This window comes from Cricetulus griseus, assembly GCF_003668045.3.
Source record: "Cricetulus griseus strain 17A/GY chromosome 1 unlocalized genomic scaffold, alternate assembly CriGri-PICRH-1.0 chr1_1, whole genome shotgun sequence".
Lineage (NCBI taxonomy): Eukaryota > Metazoa > Chordata > Mammalia > Rodentia > Cricetidae > Cricetulus > Cricetulus griseus.
The window spans coordinates 110,559,941-110,575,748 of NW_023276807.1; the positions used below are offsets into that span (position 1 = coordinate 110,559,941).

The following is a 15,808-nucleotide window of genomic DNA, read 5'->3' on the forward strand; positions in this document are numbered from 1 at the left end:
CCATGCCTTTAATCCCAGCACTAGGGAGGAAGAGGCAGGCGGATATCTATGAGTTTGAGGCCTGGTCTATAGAGTGAGGTCCATGACAGCCAAGGCTACACAGAAAAACCTGTCTTGAAAAACCAGAACAGCAAAAACAAAAACAAAACAAAACAAAAAAAGAAACTTTGGCACCTTCACTTAGACTGGGCTAATGGTCAATGAAAGGTAATGCAAAACAATGCATTTTGAACACATAACAGGGAGACAGGACCTAAGCATTACAACAGTATAAGCAGGCACAAACAAATGGTATGTGATACATACCACTTTAACATCCATTTAATTTATACAAAGAAGTAATATTTGGGCAAAACCTTCAAATTGGTTTTGAAGGACTTTAAAGAAAAGACACAGAGCAGAGAGGTGGTGGCACTCGCCTTTAATACCAGCACTCGGGAGGCAGAGGCAGGTGGCTTTCTGAGTTTGAGACCATCCTGGTCTACTGAGAGAGTTCCAAGAAAGGCTCTAAAGCTACACAAAGAAACCCTGACTCAAAAAACCAAAAAACATCAACAACAAAAAAACCCCCAAAACCCAAACAAATCACACATGGAGTTGGATGGGTAGGAAAATAGAGGTAGGCAGTGAAGAATTGGGGAAGGGCAAATTATAATCAAAACATACATGACCCTTTCAAACAAAACAAAAAGAAATAGAAACTTTCTAACACTTTCTTCACATAGAGGCAAAAACCCTATATAAAACACATGAACACTTGAGTGAAGTATGCAACATACCTCTTCAGGATCTGCTTCAACACTGCAACTGCTTAGGGCTTCTGTGAGGTCCTTTTTACCACTGAGTACTTCTGAATAGTAAATACAACAACAAAAGTCATCTTAATCTTCAATATAAAACATTTGGGTGTTTGTGCATGTGGTTAGGAAAAACTGTCTAGTCATCCCTTTGCAGAGCAGTTATGCACTAGTCACTGTGGATGACAGTTTAGTTGGTTCTTGATGTATTCTCCTAAAAATGCTGTTAAGGAAGTTCCATTGTTTGTCAGTGTTAAATGTAAATAAACAGGGCCCAAACAAGAAAGGACTATGCTAGTGCCACAAAACTGAATTTACATGGCAGACTTCGTGGCCTTCTTCCTTCAGATAACAGTGGTAGGAGTATCCAAAGAATCTCCATGAAGTTCTATCAACAGCCATCAGATTAGCAAGCACCACAGCCTAACCAGGTCAGGTGCAACACAAGTGTGAAGTGACAACTATGCCACCTGAGGAAAAGCTAGCATTTCTGTATATTGAAGATGCACTTGAAATCAAGCAAATCTAGAGACACAGGACACTGCTCATGTTTTGAAGGATGGGGACATACAAAGTAGTACACTGCAATTAGGAAAAGCTGCAAAAAAATCGGAATGTTCACCAATAACAGAAGCAAAAATGTCCCTGACATATTCATACAATGAAATATTAATCAGTATTGTAATAAAGTAACTGGACTTATATAAAATAAAGAGCGCAGAAGCCCAGAACATACTACAAAGTAGGCAAATAAGGAGGAAAGTGGAAATGGTTTATAAGACACAGTTAACATTCACCTAATCCTGGCAATATATGCAATGTGTCTTTATGAAACTAAAAACATACCTAGTAAATGCAAACAGTGGCTCCCTTTGGATGGGATAAAAGAGAAAGAGACTGTGACTAGGAAACCCTATTATGGAGACTCACTACATTTGTAACATTTTAATAGATGAGTGAGACAAATATGCAAAATTTTAAGGTATGATAAATGAGGTGATGGGTGCATGAGTGACAATCAATGTCATTATTGATGTCTAAAAAAACAATTCAAAGCAATTATGAGAACTAAGTGTATGATATATAAATTTTTCTCATGCTGGTTGTGAACAGAATTCTCTCTTTGGAGTTAGTGGCCGTCAAAGGTTATGTGTATCAAGGACTGTCTCACATAAATGCAACTTCCTGACCTGTTATCACATGGACTGTGAGAAGTTAAAAAATTCTCAGCTTGCAGTACGGCACAGCATTTCTTATTTCTACTATAGAAACCATAGGAGACTATGTACTTTGCTCTAACACAGGACTGAACCTGCTGTGAGGTTACTGGTAAAGTTCTTGTAGTTAGTTAAGGTCAAATACCATTTCTTAGCTGTATGGCCAAATGACTAAACCTCTCTAAGCTATTTCCTTAACCAAAAATGTGATGCTTACAGCTAAACATTGAGCTGAACTCTGGAATCCAGTTGCAGAGAGAAAGGAGTGATGAGCAAAGGGGTCAAGACCAGACTGGAGAAACCCACAGAAACAGCTGACCTGAACTAGGGGGAGCTCATTCCCAGAATGATAGCTGGGAAACCAGCATAGGACTGTTCCAGACCCCCTGAAGAAGGAAGTCAGTTTGGAGGTCTGGCCAATCTATGGGGCCACTGGTAGTGGATCAGTATTTACCCCTAGTACACAAATGAACTTTGGGAGCCCTCTCCACATAGAGGAATGCTCTCTCAGCCTAGACACACTGGGGAGGGTCTAGGCCCTGCTCCAAAAGATATGACAGACTTTAAAGATCCCCCACGGAAGGCCTCACCCTCCTTGGGGAGCAGAAAGGGGTTGGGATGGGGGAGTCAGTGGGGAGGAAGAGGTGGAGGGGAGGGAAAGGGAACTGAGATTGACATGTAAAAGAAGCTTGTTTCTAATTTAAATAATAAAAAAATGTGATGCATAGTGTTCACTCTATTGGATTACATAAGCTACATGAGAACATCTGTGATGCAATAGAGCAGAGCATAGAAGACTCTCAACCAATGGTAATTATAAGTACTAAAATCACTATTGTGGAATTCATTAACTTACCTCCTTTGTTTTGAGATTCACAGTGAATTTCTTCATTGATTCTTGAGTCTGAATTTTCAACCTAAATATAGAATGAAAGGGTTCTTTATGGAGTTTCACCCAAACTTAACAGGTAAAAAGGCATGCGTGTAACCTGGCTGTTTACAACAATGCTGCCAGGACTAGTGTGCACATTTTCTTCAGTTTACCCAGAAGACAAGTGTACAGAGGGCCTTCTTTGTGACAACATTCTAATTTCGTAAGTTATCATGCTTCAATGTTTATTCTCCTTGTCTTTAAAATAATTTTGGAAAAAGCACAATAAGAAGGAAAAAGTTCAAGTTCTGAATTCTCTTCCATTCAAAGAGCTCTTACAAGTTCTCTTTTACCTTTAAAAACTCTTGAGTTGGGTGCAGTGCACACATGTGTGTGTAATCCTAGCATTGGGAAGGGGGAGGCAGAGGATTGCTATAAGCTTGAGGCCAGCTACAGATGAAGCAACAGGTGGTATAGCAAGACCCTGTCTCAAAAAGTTAGAAAATGCAAAACAACAACAAGATCCATCAAAACTCTGAAGTATTTTTGTCATAAATTTAGCTTTTTGGCTAATTTTGGCACTCATATTTTAAAGTATACTGTCTCGATGTCCTACAACGTTTTATAACCCTAGATACAGGCCCTCATGACTACTGGAGGTTGTACTGTGCTGGGGACTTAGGGTAACAGGTGGCACACACTGTCTGGTGTTGTAGATTTCAGCTTGGAGGGCAAATCAGAGCCCCTGCCCAGAGGTGCTTCTTCCTTTACAATATTATCTGTGAGCTTCTAGGTACAAAACTGGGCAGTTCAATGACTTGAGGTAAAGACTCTGACCCCACAGTGCCTAGAAGCAAGCAAAGCTCTTCAACTTCCTCTAGCATATAGGGATGTTAAGGAAAGCATGGCTAATGGAGATTCTTGAGCATTTTATAAAATGTTAGGTTCCTACATATACACTGAGGCAAAACAAAACAAAACTTTCAAGGGAGTCAAAGCAATTATGAGAATCATAGCTGGAGAAAAATGTTTACTATAATCAGAGCAGCCTCTTCAGACAAGCTTTCTACCAGCATAAAGTGAGTCTAAGCCTTAAACTAAAAACTATTTTTGTCTGTATTTCCAGGAAGACTTAAGATATTACAACTGAATTTGCAATTCTATCACAATAAGAACTAGAAAGCTCAGAGTTCTTTATCATAATATGTAGGTGAATATGGAAGAAGTCGAGTAAAAGCTGCTGTCATCATGTTCAACTTCAGTGGAGAACATGCTACCAAATGGCCTCCTGTACAGCACCTCCTCACACACTAGTCTCCTCTCTCCTCATCCTCAAATAAAAGCTAACCACCATCAACAGATCTAACTATTACAGTTACTTACATTTTGTGATTTATTCACCAATGAAGCATCCTTCACCTGTTCACCTGTTCAAAAACAGGATGAGACACAAGAAAACAACACTGTGTTTGAAATGTAGAGCAACACATTTAAAAATGTCCATAGCAGAGGAATCCAATAAGACAATATCAAGTGATCCATATTTTTGTGAATCATAAAACTCTAACCAGTTTTTACAGTCTGTATTCTGCATGCTATCAGAAAAATAGCTTGTATGTTTATAACAATGTCTGTAGCCCATTAAGTCATGCAGTGACTTAACTATTTCAGTCATCTGAGCTAAGGGAAAGGTGAAAGACCCTCATGTTATCTGCTAACACTGGCTCATTTAAAACTATTGCCATTAGATGAAAGGTTAGAGCCTTTCCTCTCACACAGCAGTGGTCTGTTTATAGTCTTTGGAACTTGAAGTACAAAGCCTACTGTTTCTCTTCAACAATGACAGAATATACATTTTTCTTTCAAACAGCTTCCTCCTGTATAAATAGATCTCTTATTGAATTGTACCTAAACACAGTAAAACAGTCTAAAGCGAGCTATGGGAACCAAAGACTGAAGAATGCACAAATATTTCCTTCTAGACAGTGAACATACTATTGAAACACCCAAATGCATTTAACTAACTTATTCATGTTTTGGATTATTTAACTTCAGCAGTGAATGACTCAGCATCTGTTGCAGTCTTTGAGGATTGTGTGAATTTCTGCGTAGGAGGCTCCTAAGGCCATTTCCTTTCTAAGTCTGAGACTTTCTTCTAAAAGTATTGTGACTTACAACAGAGTGTTGTAGACTAAAAGGTGATACAAGTGGAGAGTTGTTTTGTGCTGTCACTAGGGCAAAAGCTAGCGTTCTAGGGCTGAGAGCCAAGGTGGTCAAATAGTTCCCTGAAGGGCAGTAAAGGCATGAAGAAACATGCAGGGAATAAAGCACCTGTCCCCTGACAATTTTTCTTTTACCATGATTCTTTGGAGAGGTTATATTTAAACAATGACCCTATACAAAACAGGATGAGAAAAGTGTACATTAAAAAATGAAAGAATGCATGGCTCAAGGGAGAGTTCAACAGTTATGAGGTGTACTGTTCTTTCAGAAGACTGAAGTTAAGTTAGTAGTGTACTTATAAAGTGACTTACAGGTGCCCCTAACTCCAGCTGCAGGAGATCTGACAGCTCTGGCTTCCTGGGTCACCTGCATGTATTCATGTGCACACCCACCCATCCATACAACAAAATTTTAAATAAATCTTTAACAAAAAAGGAAAAGTAATGAATTTTCTCTGAACTATTTTAAAAAGTGAGAGGCAAGCTCAGTGTCAGTGTTTTTACTATAAACCATCCACCAACTTTAAGATGCAACGAAGATAAAAATACATGCAGGGAGAGACAGTGTGAACAACTGCTAAAAGCAGCCTACCTGATCCACTTGGTCTTCCAACACAGGGGTTTTCAGATGTTGCTGCAACTCCATAATTTGTTTCTTCCTCTGAATGCACAGATGTCTGTAAAAATGCAAAGCACCACAAAAATAAGTGAGGTGAGTCTAGCTGGTAACTGTGGTGAATTAGAACACCTGCCTAGCATCTAGAAGCAATTTAAAAATCTATCTTCCTTTGAATTGAAAATTTAGCACATAAACATTTAAAACAATACAGGAATGATCAGTTTAATCTCACATTTCACCCATCAACATTTCTCTTAAAGGAAAAGGTTAAAACTATAGTTTAGCACAGTTCACACTGTCCTTCCTGATTGGTCCCAATACCTTGCCAGACTGAAGTCTCACAACTGGGAGCCTGGTGTACCACAGTATCACCCACCCCATCTCCTTGCCCGTTTTTCTCTTTCTCTTCCAAAAAACTTCAACTCTACTTTCAGAGACTTTCTGCATCAATGTCCTTGTACAAACACTCCTTGCTACCTGCTCAATGCTCTTTTGGGGTAACCCCCTCAATTCACTACCAACTTGTCACACATAATTGGCAAGTGATGAGGAATCAGTCTAGAAACAAGAGTCTAAACTGTGTATGGTACAGATCTAATAAAAATAAGAACAATTTTATGTAAAATACAAAACCATGGAAAATTTAAGCAGAGCTACGACAAGACCCAACTTCTGTTTTAAAAGATACTGGGCATGGTGATGTCAACCATAAGATGGGCTAGAACAGGAGTCTAAGACTCGTGGGAAGCCATTAAAGTGGTAGCTTAGGTGAGGGTGGTAGCTTTGGGAAGAGAAAGTCATGGACTTATGTTTTGACAGAAGATTAAACACAGGTGAGAGAGATGGAAGGTGACTCCTTGTTTGCCTTGAGGAGCTGGAGTGGCAATGGCGCTTTTTACTAATTGCTGAAGTTCCTAGCTTTTTACCCCATAGGGTGACAATAACACCACCATGTGTCAGCAGAATGAGTAAAGGCTGCACACTGCTTCTGTGTGCATGGCCAACAGCACACACCACTCCCAGTCAAGACTTACTGAGCTACTGGTCTTACCTCAGTTGCCAAGTTGGCTGACAGTCCTGATTCTCCTATACCCTTTGGTGGTGACTCCACATTGCCTAATGAAACTCAAAAAATTAACATAATTTAAAAATCTGAATACAAAGTACATATCACACAGAAAAGTAATGACATGTTAACTAGCACTCAGAGCCACCTACCCTTGCTGATTTAGTTCACTGTAAGAAAAAAAGCTGAAAAAGGAGTATACTCTGTGGGTAAAAAGGGGCTGGAAAAAGGCAGTGGCCATTTGCTCATTTGTGGGAAATGGAATTATTTCTTGCTTGCATAAAAAGCTAGCTGCCCAGAAAGGGAGATAAAAAACTATTATGGAGATAGCTTATTTCCTAGTATTGTTCCATCCAGCTCCATCACATGTGTACCTAAAACTATCTATGCAACATTCTGAACAACAAAGATTTGGAAATGGCCAATCAAGAGGTGATTTATGGTAGACCCACTTCACACCCTGACACAGTGAGAGCAAACACAAAATTAAAACCTGTCAGGTAGACCCAAAGAAAATGGCATCTTCTCAGGTGGGCAATTTTATCATGTCCCTTTGTAGCTGTGGCTTCTTGTTTCCCTCACCTCACACAGAAGCTGACAAAGAAAAAAGCCTTCATTTCTCCAAGAATCTGCAGGGTTTTTCTTGCTAAAAGCCCTTCTATTATTTATCCTTCCAGGGGACAGAAAAGGGGATGGAAGAATAACAGAATGCAGTTAAAACTGAGTCACAAAAGACTCAGGGCATTCAGTTCATTCTACGCTAAAAGCAATGGAAAAAGTTAAAGTCATTTATTTCAACCCTTAGGGTACTTCTTTTCTTCCATTTTTCCTTTTATTCTTGAGATTATAAGTACATCATTTTTCTCTCCTGCCCCCAAACCTCCCATATACCCCTATTTGTGCTTTCAAATTCAAGACTTTTTTTCATTAATTGCTGTTACATGTGTAACAGCACATATATATATATACACACACACACACGTATATACACGTAGGTACATATATCTATGTACCTACATATATTTCTAAATATATGATCTGCTCAGTATGTATAACATTACCTGTATGTACACTTTCAGGGCTGACCATTTGGTTCTGGACAACCAACTGGTGTGCTCCCCTCCCTGGAGAACTCCTTAGGACATTTCTTAATGATGCTTCTCTAAGTACCTATAACAAACAGGGCTAAATCTACTAGTGTCAGTTTTCTGAAGCTAGACTAAATGCAAGTAATGTTGGTTCCACTTTAAAGATTCAGGATGCCATAGTTTATAAAGCTAGAATAGAGATGAATCAGGTCCATTGGTCCCTGCAAATCTTACTCAGAAACTCTTGAGTTTGTAGAATATGCTATTCATTTCACTCTAAACACTTGTCATATTTGAATCACTGACAATTAGTGTCACACCAGGTAGAATTCATAAGTGTCTTACAATTGATTATCTGCACCCCCAAACCATAGCATAGTAGTTCAGTACACAGATTCTGAAACTGGATAGTATAACTACAACAATACCTTTGAAAGTAATTACTGATTTCTACAAGACCAGCACTCTCTGAAATCTTTCAAAAAGGAACATGTACCCCCTCACCCATATTCTAAATTTGAAATTAATGCATCTTACTTGAGTAGCAAACTCACTTAAGAATAAAAATAGGAGCTGGAAGTGTATGTAGTTCAGTGGTAGAGTATACAAGAGGCCCTGGGTTCAATCCCCAGGATATTGCAAACCAAGTCAACCAAAGCACAAACAAGAAACCTTAAGATGGCTCAAAAATTTGCTAGTCATTAAGATTAACAAGTTTAAGTGCCTGCCCTCAGCCTCCTGCCTCTTCTAAATTGACACATGAGCAATGGGTCCAGTTTTAATGCTTAAATCACAGGATGTTAAAAAATCACCTCAGTAAAGTGTTAGATGCATAATTATAAATGGACTCTCACCTATGCCACATGCATTCTCCTCAGGAGGAACAGTGACATCAAGGTTTCCTTCCCTGTGGAGTGACTGTCTTGCACCAGGAACATGTCCTGTTTTTTCAGCAGACCTTTCACTAGTCCATGTACCACTGTGATCACTTTTTGCAGTCAAGTCCCCTTCCCGTTCTAGAGTAGATGGAGCTACATGGCAGGCAGTTGTAAAGACTGCTGTGTGGGACGGAGCCATTTTTGACTCTTGGCCTGTAATACATTTGGTGGTAGTTTTCAAGGTGTTCTCAGGTACCTGCTGGTCAGAAGGATACTCCGATGCAGCATCTCTGATGGGCAGCATGTCATCAGTTTTAGCACCAGTATTTACTGCTGCCAGACAGTGACTATTGCCAGAGGAGTCCTCAGCAGACATCTGTTCTGGTCCTTTCAGACAGCTGGTCGTGGACAATTTGTCAGACACTGAGTTTGCATTCCTCTCTGAGTCCCTTCTTGCTATACTACTTGCTGCGTTACTGTCCCCTACTGCCTCTGCCTCTGCATTTTTGTTACTCGTCTGAACAGAGCTCAGCAATGCATTCCTTTCTTTTGAATTGAGGTCTTGGCCAGGGCATTCCTTGCCATGTCTCTCTTCCTCTCCTACGCATGAAGCAGTACCTGGCTGGCCTTGTCCTGCAGATGGCTCACAGGCTGGCAGCCTGTCATGCTCTCCCCTCGTGCTCACTGCCATCAAGGGGCTCACTTTGCCTGTTGTGAATGGCCCAGGGCACTGACAGTTATTCTCAGTCATGAGGCTAGGCATGGGTAGTTCACATTTACTTTGCTTTGTAGCTAAATGACCACCATTTCCTTCTGGGTTGTTCATGGCTGGCTGACTCTCTTTGTGTCTGCTTAGGCTAGTGCACATGAGCACACACTCTGTTGTGCTGGTGGAGATAATGGCAGCATCACTCAAATCTTCCCCTCTCACAGTGGTGGCCTGGTCTTCATCTGCAGGGACAGTACCAATCATGACTGCTTCACGTCCTTCAGAGGTGCTTGTGGAAATCATGGCGGTGTCACCTGTTTCCTCTACCGGCATGACTGAAGGACATACTGCTTCCTGAGGGACAGCACTGGACACAGAACCTTCACAGTCTTCCACTGAACTTGTTGAGATGACTGCATTCCCATCTGTAACAGATGGTGCATTTTCACTTACACCAGAGACAGAGGCTTCACATTCTTCTGCTATGCTGGTTGAAATGAGAGCACATTCGTCCTTTTCTTCCTTGCTGGTTGAGGCAAGAGGATTTTCAGCTTCAGTAGGAGCACTTGGCATAGGTACCTCAAAGTCCTCAGTGCTTACCAAGACTGGATCTGTAGTGCTTTCCTCACCTGCTGCAACTGACTGCTCACTTTCAGCACATGTGATAGTAACTGCGCTGGAAATAGGAACTTCAAATTCTTCCCCTATGCTTGTGGAAATCATGGCACACTCATCCTTCTCTTCACTTCTGCTAGCAGAAGTGAGTTGGGTCTCATTACCTGAAATTGCACTGGGCATAGGAGCCTCAAATCCTTCCATGTGTATTCTTGTGCCTTCCATATTTCCTTCAGTGCTCAGAGTACACAAATGCCCTCTTTTCACGTCTATAATCGCACTTACCTGAAGGGTGCAATCATTTGTACTGGTAGAAATCATCAAGCCATTGCCTTGACTTTTACCCCCAGCTAAGTTGTCCTTGTTGGAAACAGCTGAACTGGCTGTAGAAGCCATAAGGCCATCACAATCTTCATTTTCTACAGAAGTGATGATACCTTCATCTTTTTCCGTGGGTGATATGTGGCCGACTTCACATTCTGGAACTGCACCAGATACAAGAACATCATCACTGCCCCTCACCAATCCAGTGGAAATAGTTGTATCTTCCACCGTTTCTTTCCTGGTAAACTGACTATCATTGTGATGAGAAGTTGCACTAGCCACAGGACCTTCACTATCACCTAGAACTGGTGGCCCATCACTGTTTCCTGCAAAGGCACTGGTCACACTGCTTTCCACAATCCCTTTGGCACTGGAGCAGATATCAGTGTCTTTGATTTCCTTCTTGGTACCACTCATACTGTCAACATTACTGTCATTTGTATTCATGGTAGTTGCCCCAGCCTCAGCATCCACATGCTCCACTGCAGGACCAATCTGACCACCCCCTTCTCCACTCTCACAAACTAACATTCCTTCACTTTCTTCAATCCCTGTGCAAGTTGAAGCATGTCCAGTTTCATTTCCTCTTCCAGTACTAGTCACAACGCCCTCTCCTTCCTCATCTTCTTCTTTTGCACCTGTACTGGTCACAATGTCTTCATCATCACAGGGACCAGCAGCCACCAAAGGTAAGTTAGTGATGTCTTTGGCCTCTGTGCTGTCCATTGCACTCTCTGCATTTTCTTCTGTTTCAGAACTTATGGCACAGCCTTCACTGCTGTCTTCTGAGCCTGTACAATTTGCTGACCCTTCACCATCTTCTTCAGTAATGCCTGTGCTGGTGACTGCACTCTCACCTTCTGTTCCATCATTTCCAGAACCATCTCCTTCTTGGTTGGCACTTGCTTCTCTAGGCTTATCATCATTTACTTGGGCCACATCTGCACCTGTAACAACACGTTGCTCTTGGGATCCCACTCCAGTTACCAAGCAGAAACTGAAGTTATCACTTCTTCCTTTGGCTTCAGTACATGTCACAGTGCCTTCTGTTTCTTTTTTAGGACCAACTTGTGTCCTATTTTCTTGGGACCCAACTACATCTTCACTGCTCACAGATCCTGCTCTTATTTCTGTTCCAGCACTTGTAACGGCTCCATCACTTTCAACTTCACCAATAAAAGCAGCAGTCCCCTCAACTGTACATGAAGAACCTCCACACTTTTCCTCAGAGCCTGCACTGGTTACTGCATCATCTTTTTCCTCTGTTGTAACACTGTTCACATTAGCTTCAGTTTGAATTGTATGAGCTGCCAAGGGACCTGCTACTCTGTCTTCTGATTCAGCCACAGAACACTCTCCACTTTCTCCTTCCTTGGAACTTGTGAGCAAAGTCTCACTTTCAGCAAATCCTTCTGTGACAACACCCCTACCTTCTTCAGCTGCAGCAAAAACAGTGCACTCACTGGCTTCTGCCCCAACCTGAAGGGGATGGTTTGTAGGGCATGAACCCATTGTGAAGCCTTCATCGGCCTCAATACTGGTGCAAGGTAAGGCCATTCCCTTCTCTCCTGTTGCTGATGAAGTGGTGGTGGCATCCCCAGCCTTGATTGGATTTAAAATAATGCCTTTGTCCTTCCCTTCAGTACTAGTAGCAATGAAAGCTTTGTCTCGTCTACCAGATCCAGTTGCTACCCTCTCCATTTTCCCAGGCCTTTGTTGTGATGTAGAGGCAGTATCACGTCTCGCACTGGTGTCTACCTCATTGTCTTCAGTTTTCCTTTCAACATCAGTTGGTATTTTTTTACTTTCGTCTGGATCCCTACTATGCTTACGTCTGACTGTTTCAGCCTCCTTTCGTGTACTCAGGTCTACCACATTCTCAACTGCAGCACTGTCTTGTTTTACATCAGGCTCTATGTTCAGATCACTCTCTTTTTTGGCTGTGCCCATCAAGTTCCTTTGCTTGCTAATGTTCTTATTTTCCACAGTCATGCCCATTGACTTGCTGGCAAGAGGTATGCTTGCTTTGCCTTCTTTACTGTACAGCAATGTGGCCTGGTCATCTTCAGAAAGGTGCCTTTTGCTACTGATGTTTGCTTTTGATGGCATATCTACTGTGGAGCCATCACTACCTTCTTTGCTGCCATTTGTCTTATGGCCTTCTGACTTCTTAATAGTCACACTTTGGTTAGGGCTATCAGAATGATTTACAAGGGAGGTGCCAGCTGTGCCACCTTCTGAAATGGTTTCTCTGTCAGCTATAGGAACTGTACTTGAGTCATGCAATTCTTTCTGAGGTACAACAGTGGAGCCTGAGGAAGATGAGAGGTCTGAGTCTGCAGAGCATTCAAAAGAAGCATCCCTTTGAGGCCCACATTCTTCAGTGGCCCTGGATGTGCCTTTCAAATTCTTCTGTGCCTTCTCACTCTCTTGTGGGGCCCTATAGGGTACCCTCCGACTCCCTTCAGAGTCTACATTTACGTCATGGGCTCCTCGCTGAACTGGCTCTCTCTCCCTAGTTGATTTTGATGGAGCATTTTGGATATGCACTTTCTTGGTCACGGTGCTTTTATGGTCAGCATGCTTTTCAGAATTGCTAGTAACTGCTAGTCCACGCCCTGATTTACAGGTCACAGCTGCTGGTTTTGAATCTGCCATGGAAGTTCTTAACTCATCCTTTAAAACCCCAGCAGCACCTTTATGTTTTGTAACATTTTCAAAGTCAGTGTCTTGCTGAGAACTATTACTGCTGATGTCCTGGGTTTTGGAAAGTTCAGACACATTTTCCATAACTGCCTCAGAATCAATTTCCATTGGCTCTTGTTCAGGGATCGATGTGGTTTCACTGCTTTTTTTTGGTCTCTGCAAGGAAGAACTACTGGCAGTGCCTAAAATGGTCGCTGCTAACTTATCTTCCTTGGTTATTTCCTGTGATATGCTTCCTCTTCGGTTTTCACAGAGCCTCCTACTTAATTTCTTTTCTATGACCGAGCCATTCCCTTTGCCCTTTTCGTGGCTGCTGTCAACTTCTTTAGCATCCTTGTCATCTGGTTTATTTTCTTCTTTCTTTTTCATGTCTTTATTACTGTGCTTTACGCTTCTGCTTCTGTGCCCATCTGAAAACTTCCTCTCAAGTCTGGAGGACGTTGAGTCTTTATCAGCTTTATGCTTCTCTTTTACCAATGGTAACTTGGCCTTGTGACCAGAGTCCTTCTGGGCACCATGTGTTGAAGGTGCAGCATTTTCTAATGCAGGTTCTGTGACAGGTTCTTCTAAAGATCTGTCTTCAGGTTTGGACTTGCGCTGCCTTTCTGGGTCACTGTCTTCTGTATTCTTCTCCTTATCAGGCTTTGGTGTTATTACCTGTTTTGTGACACCTTCTTGTGAGTCTGTTTCAGCAACTTTTACTTGTTTGCCTTGACCTTTTGATTTAGACTTTACCATAGGTTTCTCTTCCAACAAGCTCTTCATTTTTCGCCTCTCTTTATGAAGCTCTTCAGGCTTTAAACTGCTCTCAGCATTAGTGGAATCTGACTCACACTTCTCTTCAGAACAGCTTTCGCTTCTTTTCTGCAATGTAACACTGTGCTGCTTGGCACTTATGACATCTTTCTGCAGTTTAGAGTCACTTGACCTTCTTGACTTGTGCTCTGCCTTGGCTTTTTCAGACGGCAGATGCTTCTCTTTTTTATCTTTACGTGCATGCTCATCTGTTTTTATAGTATATTCAGAAACTGGCCTTCCATCTCTACCCAATACTGACAATTTCCTTTCATTCCTATGTTTACTTTTACGTTCAGTTTTATCATCTGAAGAAAGTTTGGTTTGGTGACTTTGTTTCTGAGCATTTTCCTCTACTTTTAAACCTTTCTCAGAAGAATGAAGTTCAGTTTCATCACCTGTTTTATGCACAGCGTCACCTTTGTATTTGTGTTTTGAAGACAATTTTTCTTCTGATTGAGCTTTCTCTTTCTCAGGTTTCTCCTTGGTGGACTTTGCCTCTTTTTTAGGCAGGCCTTTCCCATGTGTTTCAGGTTCATCTTTCTTTTGATACTTTTCATTTTTAAGGGTGCTTTTCTGTTTTGGGGGTTCATCCACATTAACTTCAGGGCGTTCTGCTTGCTTTTTTCCATCTCTCATATCTGTTTCTTCCTGAGCTCCTTCCAGTACAACAGGGGTGGATGTCCGTCGCTTATGTTCTCTTTCTACTTTCAATTCAGTTTTGTTTTCATCAGCTGAATGCAGAGATTCTGAAAGCCTCCGGGGAGGTTTACTTGGTTCACTTTTCCCATGAGCATGTTTCAGGTCCTTGAAGGAGGCCTTTTCTTTATCACAGTGCTGTCAGAAAACAAAGAGTTCTTATGAGACACATTTTTATAAACAAACTTACAATTTGGGTATATTTAATATGTGAACTCTGGAATATCTGAGGCACTTCATCTGCTGCTCCATGGATGATGTTGCCCATTGTAGGCATCAGACACCAGTAAGCTGAAACTCACTGCAATGTAAGTGTTTATATGATCACACTGAGTCTCCTATTCTTCCCAGCTTTTAGAAGAAATTCCATGTCCAGTTAATTTAGAAGAAATTAACTGGTCCATGCATTTAGGAAGTCTTCAATTCTATAAATGACTATAGCTCACTAATACCTAATAGTTCTTAATAAATGCAAGAGACAGCCTAGTGTTCTTTATAGTATAAAATACATATGTTGATGAAGAAGTAAAGCATAATTTTTAAATCTAGAAACCCAAATCACTTATAGAAACCATGTAAATTTACACTATTTGTATAATTTTCTATTTATAGAATCCCAAATGTATACATAGTAACCGAGTAACTATGTAATCATATACTTGTGACATAAGCATATACACACATATATGTTCTTGTGTCCTGCGGAGATTTTGGGGTTGCATACACAGTACCTGAACTTTCCTCTCCACCCCAGTTTTGACACTTAATACATTAACATGTAAAACTTCAAGAGGTAATTTCCACAAAAAACTATCACAAAAGAAAGTTAAATATTTAAATATACAAAGTAACATATCAGGATGTATGCCTAACTATGACTATAGTTCCTGAGTAATTTACTGCCTATTATCAATACTAAGTTACTAGTGTCTCTATCCCAGAAACACCATGAATTGGTTAGCTATAGAACTATGAATATGTTTATACAAATACAGATTTAAAGTTAGTTAAAGCCAAAATCTGTCCCAAGAAAATAACCCAACACAGGGAAGAAATATATCCACTATATGTATTTTCACAATTTTTTTTTTTTTTTTTTTTTTTTTTTTTTTTTTTAATTCCAAGACAAGGTTTATCTGTGTAGATCTGGCTGTCCTGGAACTCACTGTGTAGACCAGGCTAGCCTTGAACTCAGAGATCTG

The 15,808-nt window shown here is 40.9% G+C and overlaps 1 protein-coding gene across 1 annotated transcript in view; it reads right to left on the reverse strand.

The window, feature by feature from the left end:
- The window catches only part of Bod1l1 (biorientation of chromosomes in cell division 1 like 1), a 56,792-nt gene that overhangs the window by 19,425 nt on the left and 21,559 nt on the right, over positions 1 to 15,808 (reverse strand). The window contains 6 exon segments of the mRNA XM_027387019.2: positions 780 to 850; positions 2,871 to 2,931; positions 4,269 to 4,312; positions 5,700 to 5,784; positions 6,778 to 6,842; positions 8,735 to 14,744. Coding sequence (XP_027242820.1) covers positions 780 to 850; positions 2,871 to 2,931; positions 4,269 to 4,312; positions 5,700 to 5,784; positions 6,778 to 6,842; positions 8,735 to 14,744 — 6,336 coding nt within the window.